General features: G+C 35.6%; 1 protein-coding gene across 5 annotated transcripts in view; it reads left to right on the top strand.

The window, feature by feature from the left end:
* Window positions 1-12,318, top strand: part of SIPA1L2 (signal induced proliferation associated 1 like 2) — a 144,435-nt gene that overhangs the window by 110,840 nt on the left and 21,277 nt on the right. For 3 of the 5 annotated variants that reach the window (XR_014850834.1, XM_085055478.1, XM_085055480.1), the window contains 2 exons: window positions 4,893-5,024; window positions 11,546-11,599. The exons of 1 other annotated variant lie outside the window; for it this stretch is intronic. Coding sequence is in view for 3 of the 4 variants with exons in the window: in XM_085055478.1 (XP_084911604.1) it covers window positions 4,893-5,024; window positions 11,546-11,599 (186 nt within the window). In the remaining variant the exon portion in view is untranslated. The remainder of the gene's footprint in view (window positions 1-4,892; window positions 5,025-11,545; window positions 11,600-12,318) is intronic. One more of the 5 variants, XM_085055479.1, reaches the window with a different exon arrangement.

Genomic DNA, 12,318 nt, shown 5'->3' with positions numbered 1-12,318 from the left:
CTATATAGAATCTTTTGTGGTGTTTGTTTCAAGGAAGATTTAATTGGTTATCTGTAATTACACTCTGAAAAAAAATATCATGGCTTGCACACCTATGTTTCAAAAATAAGATTAGTCAGTATTTCCATATAAGAAACTGACTTTGGCTCTTTTCAGGAACGTTTTCTGTAGTTGGTGCTTAGTAGGTATTTACATTCTATAGCAGTGATATGAGACGTTTCTTTTTCATTTATAATTTTAACATGAGGTTATAGTTTTAGATATCCGGATTCCTAGCTGTCATAGTAATGTCTTTTTTATGTGATCTCAAAGCATTTTAATTTTACTGATATTTAATGTTTATAGAAATCAGTGGAAGTAGCACGGTTTGGGCTGAAATTAATTTTAGAAAGATATATCCTTGCACGTTATTATCCAGCATGAAAGACTGTGGCAGCACCAAAGCTCATGAGACCCCTCTGGCAAGGAAAAGAGTGTGATTAATAGGTAAGCAAGGCAGTACCAAAACCAAGGAGTAATAGACAACCCTGAAGGGTTTCAGTTTTCTGGGAAATCAGAATTATGAGACAGAATGACCACGCAAATATAGAAACAGAAACTTCATCTGTGTGTGCTGTTGACTGTAAGAAGATGGTGGGAAAAGTGAAGCTATAGGATTTTTTAATTATTGTTTTGTCACTGGAGAAGTGATATGAAAAAAAGAGTTGCTTTCAGTAAAGTCTGAAATGCAAAGTCTGACTGTCGAGTGCTGTTGATTGCATACAGTACACAAATGTATAAATATTCACTTAATTTTATCTTACTTTTAACTTAAACCAGAAAGGAGAATTTGGGTAGCTAAGAAATCAGGAATTTTACCTTAGGGACATTAAGGTTTCCGTGACTGAGACAGTGTTGTTCATGCTGAGTGATTCTAGCTTGTAGTTACAGGTACAAATCTGTGCCCTTCTTGCAAATTCATGGCAGGTGAATGAGCAGGGAAAGAAGGTAAAAAAGGAGAACCACTGATACCGAACTAGAGTAGTAACGTAAGTCAGGAACCCTTGAAGACACATGGAGTCAATTTGACTCCACTGCAGGCACCATGGTCCTCTCTATTATGAAGCAGAAAAAGAGAGGGGAAAGAAAATTCCCTAAGAGATAAACTGGCAGGATGTTCCTGTGCTATGAGGAAACGAGCAAGGTGCAGGATAGTTGCAGTGAAGAGAGTCAAAAGTAAGGGAAGATTGTAGAGTGATACACTGATGAATTCTGAAAGTGCTCAGATTATAGTTGCCACAGGGAAAAGGCTGCCTGAAGTGCAGGAACTGTCTCTGCAACCATGCTCATAGATGGAAGTCTTATCTTCAAACTGCCTTACCACCCATGTTAGCTTCAGTCCAAGACTAAACTTGCTGATAAGAAGCACTATTAAAATGAAAGAGCAGTGCTGTGTATTGGTGATGTGTGATGTGGGAAATTTGGAAATCAGTTTTTCAGTGAGCAGATAAAGGCTACTGATTAATTCACACAACCAAAGGAGAACATTTGCTATTACATGTTCTCACACAGTGAATAGTTTACCTTTTTAGAACATTAGACTATCTTCAATAACAGAAGAGAAGGAAAAAGTAGTTATTGGGACCACAATATGAGCAGGTTGACATCTTTGAAGGGAGACTCTGGGCAAACCTAGGCAATACTAAAGAAGGAAAAGGTTCAGCAGGCAGAAGCTGTAGCTTAAGAGGACTTTAGAGATACAATTACTGATTGCAGGAAAAAAAAACAGACATCCCACAGGGAGTGGGATTTGTGTTTGCATGAGATTTGATATGTTTCTTCACCTGCAGCATCTTTGGAGATAATCTACGTTTTAAAGGACATGTCTAGTTTGAGCACAGTAAGTGAGGAGTACTTAGCAGATAGTTTTTTCATGATCTACAATCTCTGCATGAAAGTAGCAGTTCCGACTGAAGCAGGATAATTGTCTTGGAAGTAAAAAAGGTTAAGCCAGGTGAATCTTCTTTCTGCATAACTAGTTACTCTTTGAATATGTATATGGGGCCAGTAACCATCAATTTCAAAAGATGTGTTGGAAATTGAACTGACCATGTAATTTTATTGAAAATAGGGACTCTTGAAAATGCTTCATAGTTTTATACATCAATAATAAAAATAAATAAAATTCCTTAGTGTAGGAAGTGACATAACTGAAAGGACCTTAAACTATAAGATCAATTAGTTTGAGCCTAAAGGAGTACAGCAAATACAATAATCTTTAAAACTGAAAATAACACTGAAAATGTTTCTCAAAGGAAACGGTGTTGCTTCAAAAGCCAATCTTGTGTGCAGTAAAGCAGTGGCCTATTAGATTGGGCATATCCTCCTGGACACACAGAGGTGGGCATGCTTAAGCATCACTTGCCACCTCTGCACAAATCAAAAAGGGAGACAACAGGCAACAGCTACTGATGTGGCAGTCATGCACAGAAAGAGTGAGGCAAAAGCAAGGTAAGACAAGCAGGGAAGAAATGCAAATACAGGAGGCTAGAAATAATTTATCTCACCAGAGCATTCCCAGAACACAAACAATATTCTCTGAAATTCAAAGGCACCAAGGCCTATATCATTAGAGCTCATGTTTGATTTTTTTATTCCTTTTCTTCTTCCCCCTCTTTCCCCTCCTCCATTGCAGAGGAACACAGTTTATGTCTTGAAAATGAATTATTCTGTGGTGGCATACTCATGCCTGTTCAGTTATACCACTTAGGATTTCAGCCATCAGCACAAGCACTTGCATTTTCAGAGCTATCAATATTCAAATCTCTACTCTGGCAGGCTTTCTGCAGTTGAGTGGCTCTGTCAGGGCTTATGCAGGACTGAATAGGATCCACCCTAAGGTGAAGTGAGGTTCTCACAGAGACAATGCATAATGAAGGATGACTACTGGTGAATATATCACTCCTACACTTCAATTTGGAAAGCCAGCAGAATCACGCTGGGAGCAGGCTTCTTCCTGACAGGTTTCACAATCAGCCTCTGTAGGCTGATCACACAAAAGCAAAGGCTATCCCTTAGGGCCTGCCTGCTGGTCTAGAACCAAAAGCTGGCTTGCCAGTCTTTCAAATGAGGTATTCTGTGTGTTTTCCACAACAGGGATGTATGAAGCATTTGTGCTTGCATAAATAAGGTTCTTATGATTCCCAAGTCATATACAAAAGTTCAGAGACTGCTCTGACTTTCAGCTTTCAATGCATTTGCACAAAGGTAGCCTAAGGGTTATATGGCTTTATATATGTTTATAAGGAACTGAAAATAAAATCTTAGTACAGATATATGAGTAGAATATATGTCTATATTATATTTTCCATTTCATATAGCATCCACTTTTACCTACTAAGGGTAGGTATTAAGAAGAATATTTCTACAGGGTTTTGTGAAGCCACTTCCAACTGTTGTGTAATGATACTGCATCTGCCATGTAACTGTGGAACAAGATAAATTCCACAGTAAATAGAATTTTTGCCTCTTCTGCAGGGACTTCTAATTTTTGACAGATGATTATTAGCCTCTTTCACTTTCCTTTTCTTCATTATTCAGTATTCTTTTTAAGCAAGATTTCCGCAAAGAATAGAGCATATGATATGCTTTAATCATTGCTCTTGCAGTAGAATGCTTTGTAACAGCTTACTGGTTTTGGATTTTTAGGTCAGGATCTTTAAGTCAAATGGATATTAATATGAGGACAATGACAGCATGCCGTTTCCTTAAACTATAATGTATCACTTGTATGAATCCATTTCTTCCTTCATTGTTTTTTATGTTTGACCTTTCCTGGAAAAAAATACTTGTCTTACATATTATAGTTTAAATCACTGGAATAACCAGATGGAAATTTCCTTCTGAAATATTTGCAGAAAAATTAGTATTTTGATCTTATTGTTTAATTGGAGCAGATATGTTTGAAGCAAAAATTCTCTTTTCCTGACTATACTATGTGATAAAATTATTATATTCCATTGCTGGCTTTATGGTTAAGATGAAATGTGATCGCAAATAGTAGTTTTTGTTTATGTTCAGTTTTAAGAAACTCTGTGTGCCTGTTCAGAATTCTTTTTAACATGTTCACATTGATCAGAGTGAAGGCTGCTATGGACAGATAAGGAAAATGTGAAGCTATGCAAGATAATTGTGATAATTAGCATCTCCTCTACTAAAATGTATGTTTGTGATACCTTTCTGGAAGTCTGTAAAACTGAAAGGTTTGTTTGAGCAATTTATAGTGTATACATTTCATTTAATATATTATCTGTGTACAGTATACAACATGTTACAGCTCACTCTGAAATCTCATACAAGTCTTACATCCTCAGAGATACAACTTCGAATATTAAACTGAAAGGGTAATATTTTCAGTGTAAAAGGGTGTTTTGGATATAGGCTTGAATTCACAAATGCATTAAAATAAAAGGAGGTGATATTTTTTTAATTGCTTCTGGAACAGGAATATTTTCAGTTTCAGAGTAAAACTCTGCATGTAAAGATCTTGCATGTCATTTCACAAATATAACTTTGTATATCTAGCAACTTTTCTGTTCAGTGCTCAGGTTTAATATGCTATGCTTTAAGAATGGATGTTGCCTACTCACACAGTGTCTATATGGAAATGTGAGGGACACATCATATGCAAAGTGGCACCAAAAAAAAAACCCTTTAGAAACCTTCCCATCTTACTTTGCCAACATTTAGAAATTGTTCCACCCATACTGAGTATTGAACAGGAAAACACAGACACTAGAGAAATGAAGATAAGCACTCTTAGCTTATATATTTTTTACAGATCATTATAGTAGCTTCAAAATTAATTGTACATAATTGTTATAGGAAGACTAATTATTGTGTTTATTGTTTAGATGAATTCTGGTTCTCAGATGGGTCCTTATCTGATAAAGCCAAATTCAATGATCCTGGCCTGATGCCCCTGCCAGACACTGCCACAGGGCTAGACTGGTCTCACCTGGTAGATGCTGCACGAGCGTTTGAAGGTAACAGGAAAATTTGAATAAAGATCAATGTTCAGTGCACAAACTTTTCTTTTTTTTTTTTTTTAATATATATTGTATAGCCACATTTTGAATTACAAAAATCCAGTGTTTGCCTCTGTAGCCCTTCAGTTCTTTCGGCAGTATCAATTCTCAGTGTGGAAGATTGTCACTGAAAATTTGCAATCTTCATGATACTTTCAATATCTGTTTTAGATGCAATTCCTCCACTTTAGTGCCTAAGTTCCTCCTTTAATCAGTTGAAAAATCAGGTGTTTGTAAGAGAGATTCAAAGCATTTAAATTAGATATTTAAAATTAAACTGGGAGAAACACTTCCCTGAGTTTATTGTGTTGTTAATAAAGTGGCATGTGTAGTCCAAATGGTGTTGCAGTCCCTCTCAGTTTTCATGATCCCTTGAAGACCAGCAGAAATACACACTATATGTTCCAGCAGCAGAACTTGAGGTGCAGGATATAGACCAGGTTTGCTTTATTCAATTATGGAACCAGATTAACTAAGGAGAAAACTTCATCCGCTTAGAAAACCTCATACACTTAATGTCAAAGCAGAGAAAATGGATGTTGGTTTGCATGTTTATATGAATATACACAGTTGAGTGTTTTGTGTTTTGTTGCTTCTGAGAGGTGGTTTTTTACGTTGTTGTGCTGTCCTGAAATGTCTTGACGTTTATTAACTGGTGTTGCTTGCATTACTCAATGTATGGAAAGTCAAAAGTATCTGTGAATTAGGATGACGTTACCACAGTCATCATCAGATAAGATGAAGGTCTTAACTTCATGAGAACTGATTGTGAAGTTAGTGACTTGGGTCTTTTTTAACTAAAAGCAACAGTGGAAATCAGTTTAGTGGTGCTTGATTCAAAGTTTGAAGTGATTGAAGTTCACTTTGACCAAAAGCTCTTCAGAGCTGCTTGCTATACTAATTAAAATGGCATTGTGAAAACCCAAACCAACAGTGATAACTAGGAATTTGAAGAACTGTATCATTTCTTGACCTGGTTAATTGTATGTGCATTTATTACTATTCAGTACTACTCAAACATGGCTGTGGTAGCTGGCAGGAAATGCTGTGACACTCAGAATCTTGACAGCCCTTCCCATGCATTTCTATGTTTGATCGCTCAGGGAACACCCTGATATTTATTACTGACATCTTAAACTACTGAAAAAAGATTTGGATCATAAATGACTAGCTCTGTAACTTTGTACTTGAGGAATATTTTTAAAAGCTAATAAAATTTTTGAGTTCAGCTGACTGAAAGATCATTCTGTACCAACTATGCTCCTGTATTTTTAGCTTTCTTTGAAAACTAATAGATTTTCATTTTTTTTACTATCTAGTATCATGGTGAAAATAATTTCGCTTTGGTAAGTGTTATGTAAGTGTAATTACATTAGAATTTGAGAATGAGAGGTAGAACAATGTAGCTAACCCACAGTGCTCTATCCTAGGGAGGAAGGGTATTCACTGGTTGGGTTTAAATTGCAAATAACTTAGCTATATCTGTAGATAATGCTGAAGAACTGGTAGTCTGAGTTGTGAGATAGAAGCTGTTTATTGGACATTTTTTGAATTATTGTAAGAATTTGAGTAGTAAATAACAATCTATATTTATATGAAGGGATGTCATTCTTTTCTGTTTAGGACTCTACAGAATATACACTAAGACATCTGTATGTGTGTATGTTAGATGATTTATACAACATTTTGACTAAATTCATAATGCTGCAATTAGAAACTTTTGCAAGGAATGGAATTTTTAAACCCGTAAACAACTTTATCCTATGTCTTGCGATTTGAAAGTTGTTTAAAAAAGAATAACTAATAGGCATGTCATGAAAAATCACTGTAAGGAAATGTGTTGGATATGAATTAGCAGATGCAGTTTCCATATGTGTTTTAATGTTGTTGACTTAGAACTTGCTTCAGCTTCCTATTTAAAAAAAGCTTGTAACTACTGTTCTGCATTCTATCAATGAGAAAAAGAGTGCATGATTCTAAAGTTTATCCAGTTCTGAATATAAAACTGTTCTGATTTTTTTTTTTAATTGAGTGGAAATGGGATCACATTTCATGTAGGCACATATAAAAAAACCCAAAAGTAAACACACACCTGCCCCCCCACTTTCAATGAAAAGGCTCACTAAAAAGATAAGAATTTTTTAATAGTGAATCTGTGAAATTAGAGGTTTTTTTCTAGTTTGGCTTTAGTAGCCTGATATTTTGAAGTTGTGTTCTCTTCTAGAACCTAGATACTAGACTTAATTTTAATTTTTCTTTGTAAAATGTCTTTTATTACTATCAGTTTGTTAGGATTACCAATCTGATTCCAAGGTCAGAGTTTTTCTCTTGTGATCTCTCCAGATTATATGTGGACAATTTACATAATTTGATCAGTTCAACATCCCTAACACAGGCCTCGTGATCCTTCATCAGTTTGTCTTAAGAAGCAGATTAATGTTAGATGTAGACTTTTTGTGTGCTTAAATTGTGGGCATCAATTTCATGAAGAATTATATATAGTAGCGAGATTTTTGCTATCATCTGTGCTCAGAGTTTACTTATGGGTGTAACAAGAGCAGCAGTCTCGTTTTTCACTTTATTCCATCCTCTCAAATGAAGAGTGGACAAGGTTGTTTATTTATATTAGCATTTATTAAACTGAAGCCTTGGTCCTGTGTAGAACAGCAGTTTTTAAACTGGTCCATGAGAGTGGAAGAAGCTATTATTTTTGTTTCATTTTTAATTGAAAGTATGATGATAATTCTTTTCACTTTGTGAGGATTTAATTTTCACTGCTTTTATTTGACAAGAATTTTTGTAGGAAGCTGAATGTTCACTTCAAACTTTTTTCTGAAGATTTTCTATTATTGCTAAGACAGGTCTTCATAGTGTAATGGGGAGCTGTGCAGGCATTAGCTCCACAGGGTCCAGAAGATGCATCAGAGGAGGGGTTTTGCATGAGCTGCCTCTGTGGAGGGTCAGCATCCATCAGCTGGAGCACAGCACAGCACAGCATTATTTTAACACCCCACACTGCCTTCCTTTGGAGGACATAGTTTTGACTCTGATGTTTCTCCAGAGATGCTATTTTGCATGCATGCTAACATCGGTCCAGTCACTAGCAAGGGGAATCCTTCCATTTCTGTCATACATGGATAGGCTGCTTCCAGTTCCTGTCTCTTATTTCGTTGGGAACTGCAGAGACACAGGAACCCAGGGGCAGTTGACATGATGGAAATACTCTGTTGTAATGTTTTTGTATCCACCCCTGAAGCAAGCAATAAAAAATAGATAGGACTGGATGTGACTGCACAGCAAAGGAGGGAGGGCAGTTGGGGTGAAAAAAGAGAAGTTAAAAAACCAAAATGAAAAAGTTAAAGAAGCAAAAAGAAAGAAAGCCTGTTGGACTGAGTAAAGATAAAGATATGGAGATTTACAGAATAAATTTGAAAGACAAATTTGAAAAAGGAGAGCAAAGAAATCTCAGAAAAGCCTAAGGGAAAATAAGAGAATTAATTTTTTATTCTCTTTTTGATATTATCCTTCCAATAGATCTCCAAGTTAGGGAAGAAGGACTGGCCTTCAATGTGTGTATTGTGATGCTGATGACTTTTTAGATCTTTTCCATCTTTTGAGGACTAAAAGGAGAAGCATTTTTGGATGTCCATACCTGCTGCTGTAATTATAAAAGAGAACTGACACACATAAAAATATTCAATATTGTTGTTAATAGAACTATGTAATATTGGTACTACTTCAAACTGGATTTATTTTGCTTTTTAAAAGCTGTTTAGTGTTTGCTAAGTGATATTGTGAGCATTAAAAGCCTAGGTTAGTCCTTCTGATGTTCATTAAAATTGTTGGTTTCAACTCCTGATTTTTTTCCAGGTGATTTTTATGAACGTCTACTGGTGCCAATCAGAATGCAATGTTCCTTAATGCAAATTTATCTTTGCAGAAACATCTGTGCTATAATAATTAATGTTATTTTAATATTTTGATATAAATCTTCATAGCTAAATGTAATGCTACACATAACATAATGAGAAAGAAGTGAATCATTTAGCATGACAGCTAATTATTTTAACAAAAGTAGTGTGTTAAACTGCTAGAAAAAGAAAAAAATGAAAATATTTAGTTAACATTTGGTGATTTCAAGGGCATGCATGTGTAACTCTTTTTGCTTCAATGCATATGTCAGTGTATGTTTGTGGGTAGACTTTACCTTAACAATGAGAGAGTGGCTTAATGCACTCTACTCATTTTAGCCTTTTCAGATTTCCAGTACACCAAAATTGCCTGGAGTTTTTCCTGGCCTCTGTTAGTGGTCTGGAACAATGGAAATCCAGATTCAAATTCTTAGTGGTTACAGTTGTACCACTCTGTTACAGTAAATTAAAACATGAATTTATGTCTTATCTTTGGTCTTGCTAAGTCGGCTATTGTTAAAACTATTGATATAAAGACAAATATATTTTTTGCAAACAGTTTTCTGTGGATGGGCTCTATTTGGAGTTTGGCAGGGACATCTCAGTTAAAAAAGTGGAGCTCTGAGATTTGCATATATTTTCTTCTGTTTTGTATATTCTTGTCACCTCAATTGAATAGGAGGGGTCCCTGTAATTTGGAAGAAGCAGAACATAGGTCTACAGCATCATACCCAGAAATACACTTGATTTTTCTTTATAAAAACTAGCTGTGGGTGAAGGTGACTTTTTCATTTTTATTAATAAGGACTCAAGCCAATTCTGTTAAGAATGAATAAACCAAAAATCAGTAGAAAGATTTTGCTCTTTGAAGCACAAGTTCAGCCTTTGCCACAATTCTGAATTAAATAGTAAATCGGTGAAGCTGCTGCTAAGCATGAATATTTACATATTATATAGTTACTGAAAATAAAAATGGTCTAGAAAAATACTTGAAAAGTATTCAAAGGCAAAATATTTTCCTAGTTCAGGAACTAGTTGTACTAGTTATTAGAGAGATTTTATTGTGTTATTAACTTGTTCAGAGAATGATTTTGACACTAACTTGGCTTTGGAAAATGAAGGAACTGATCTTTGAAGAGTAACACAGGGATTTATCAAGAATGTTGCATAATTTGAGATTTTAAATTATAAGTGGCCGTGTAGTGACTTTTGTCCTCACTTTGTGAATGTGAGAGTATGGTTTCATATTTTAGAAAGACATGAGTATGGGGAAATACGTCTAAGTTATACTACAAAAATAGAAAAGGTTTTACAATTTATTTCCTACTCTAAGTATTAATATTATTTTTAAATTAAGTGGAGTTGAACTTCATTAGAGATTATACAAGGGAGGAAAAGTTAATCCACACATTATACTTCATTGCAAGCACACATTTTTAGATTTTTGGCGTGTGTTGAAATAATAGAAAAATATTTTAAAATACTGTGTTTAAAAGTGGCATAATGTGATTTCATTAATAGCTGCTTGTACCTGGTTTTGCACCTGTTTTTATCCATCAAGAAAAAGGTGCTTTAAAATGATGTTGTGGAGCTCAAACTGACAAAGCACTTCCTCAGCTGACAAAATAAACCAGACAAGTGGCCAGACTCATTAAGCTTAGTCATCAGAGGGAGAAAAATGTGGATTTTTTTTTTTAATATTGCAACAGAATTTCTTCTGAGACACAGTGTCACATTTTGTTTGCCATAGGAAAATACCGATACCATAACATTTGTTCCTTTGTTTCTACCAAGTGACAATGGAAATGTTAATAATATGAAGGTGAAACCAATAATTATCTGTGTACTTCAGACTGCTTGTTTACATTGTCTTGTTCCTGGCCTACATACTGTGTTTTTCTTCTGGGAAACCAACTTTAGTTTATCCATACTAAGTAAATCTATTTAACTTAGTAGGTTTCAAATCTGTAAATGATGTCATTGATTATGTGTTTAAAATTACATTCTTACCTAATTGTCAGCACATATGGAAAAGTCATGTCCGTATTGGCTGAGATTCATCACTAGTCATAAATAAGGATAAAAGCAGGGGAAGTGAGCTGCAGTCTTTAAAATTAGGCAAAATACAACATGCAACTTTTGTACATTATATTATAGAACTAATTGACGATCTATGCTATACTGAAGGGATTTTTTAAAGTGACAAAGAGCTTTTTAGGGATTTCCTATTTTTGTTTGATGGAGCTGTTAAACTAAAATGTCCTTCCTATTTGGAAATACCTGGCCCGTATTCACTGTGTGTGTCCTGAAGAGTTTGAAGGGTTGTCCTCGTACGTATCCTGCCAAGTTGTCGTGCTGTGTCACAGGTCTGGGTGTTGCTCTTAGGACGTGGGGTGTGACACCTCGTGCTTTACTGTGATGGTGTAGAAATGGCCTGGCAAGGCTGGGAATGAGCTCCAGCAGGAATTGCACGGGGAACATCCCACTGAGTGCACTGCCCCAGGGCCACAGCTGCTCCAGTGGAGATGGACTGTCTTGTTTATAGGAACATTCTAAATCTTATTCCAGGTTTTGACTCAGATGAAGAATTTGGGCCGTTCTGTCATCACACGCCGTTTCTAGGTGATGGTCTGGGATTGATGGCTTTTGCCTTTTGTAAACTTTTTAATACTTCCTCTGTTTGCACGTTTGCATGATAATGCAAGCTTTGGGCCTGGTGGGGTGGTAGAGCAAGGGGAGAAAGGGCAAGGCAGGCATGTTGTGGCCAGAATTCACACAAGCCTGCAGACATGGATTTTGTTTGGCAGAAATAAGCTAAATCAATCTCCACAGAATATGGATTTTGGTTGTTTTGTTGTTTTGTTGTTTTGTTTTTTTTTAAGAAGACAAATTAAATCCTAATGAATGCATCATTTACTCCTGTTCTGTGCAATGATGATCTGCATGGCATACTTCTATTATGTGGTGACTGATGTATTTTGGCAACCACACTGTATATCCATAGGTAATTACATCTGTGCTTGTTAGATTATGTTCCAGGGAAATTCAATGCAGATAATAGTGTGCCTTAGCAATATATATAATAAAATCTCAATTGATAAAAATAGTATGAATTTATTGGTTTTTAAGTATGCAGATTACCATCAGGTTCTGCAAATGCTTGAGACAGTAAAGCAGTACGAAATGAGCAGTGCAGAATTCTGAGGAATCTGAGGGCTTAAAGTCCATGGAAAAAATGCAAATCTTTTTGCTGAATTATTACTGTCATTGGTTGTGGCCCTGAATTCTGAAAGGGTTTTCTGCAGATTTCATCAAGACCAATTTACTGTTCATATCAGCTT

The sequence above is a fragment of the Lichenostomus cassidix genome, chromosome 3, assembly GCF_008360975.1.
Source record: "Lichenostomus cassidix isolate B80296 chromosome 3, HeHo_3.0, whole genome shotgun sequence".
Lineage (NCBI taxonomy): Eukaryota > Metazoa > Chordata > Aves > Passeriformes > Meliphagidae > Lichenostomus > Lichenostomus cassidix.
Note: the sequence above shows the minus strand (reverse complement) of the source record. Positions and strands in the feature narration are given on the sequence as shown.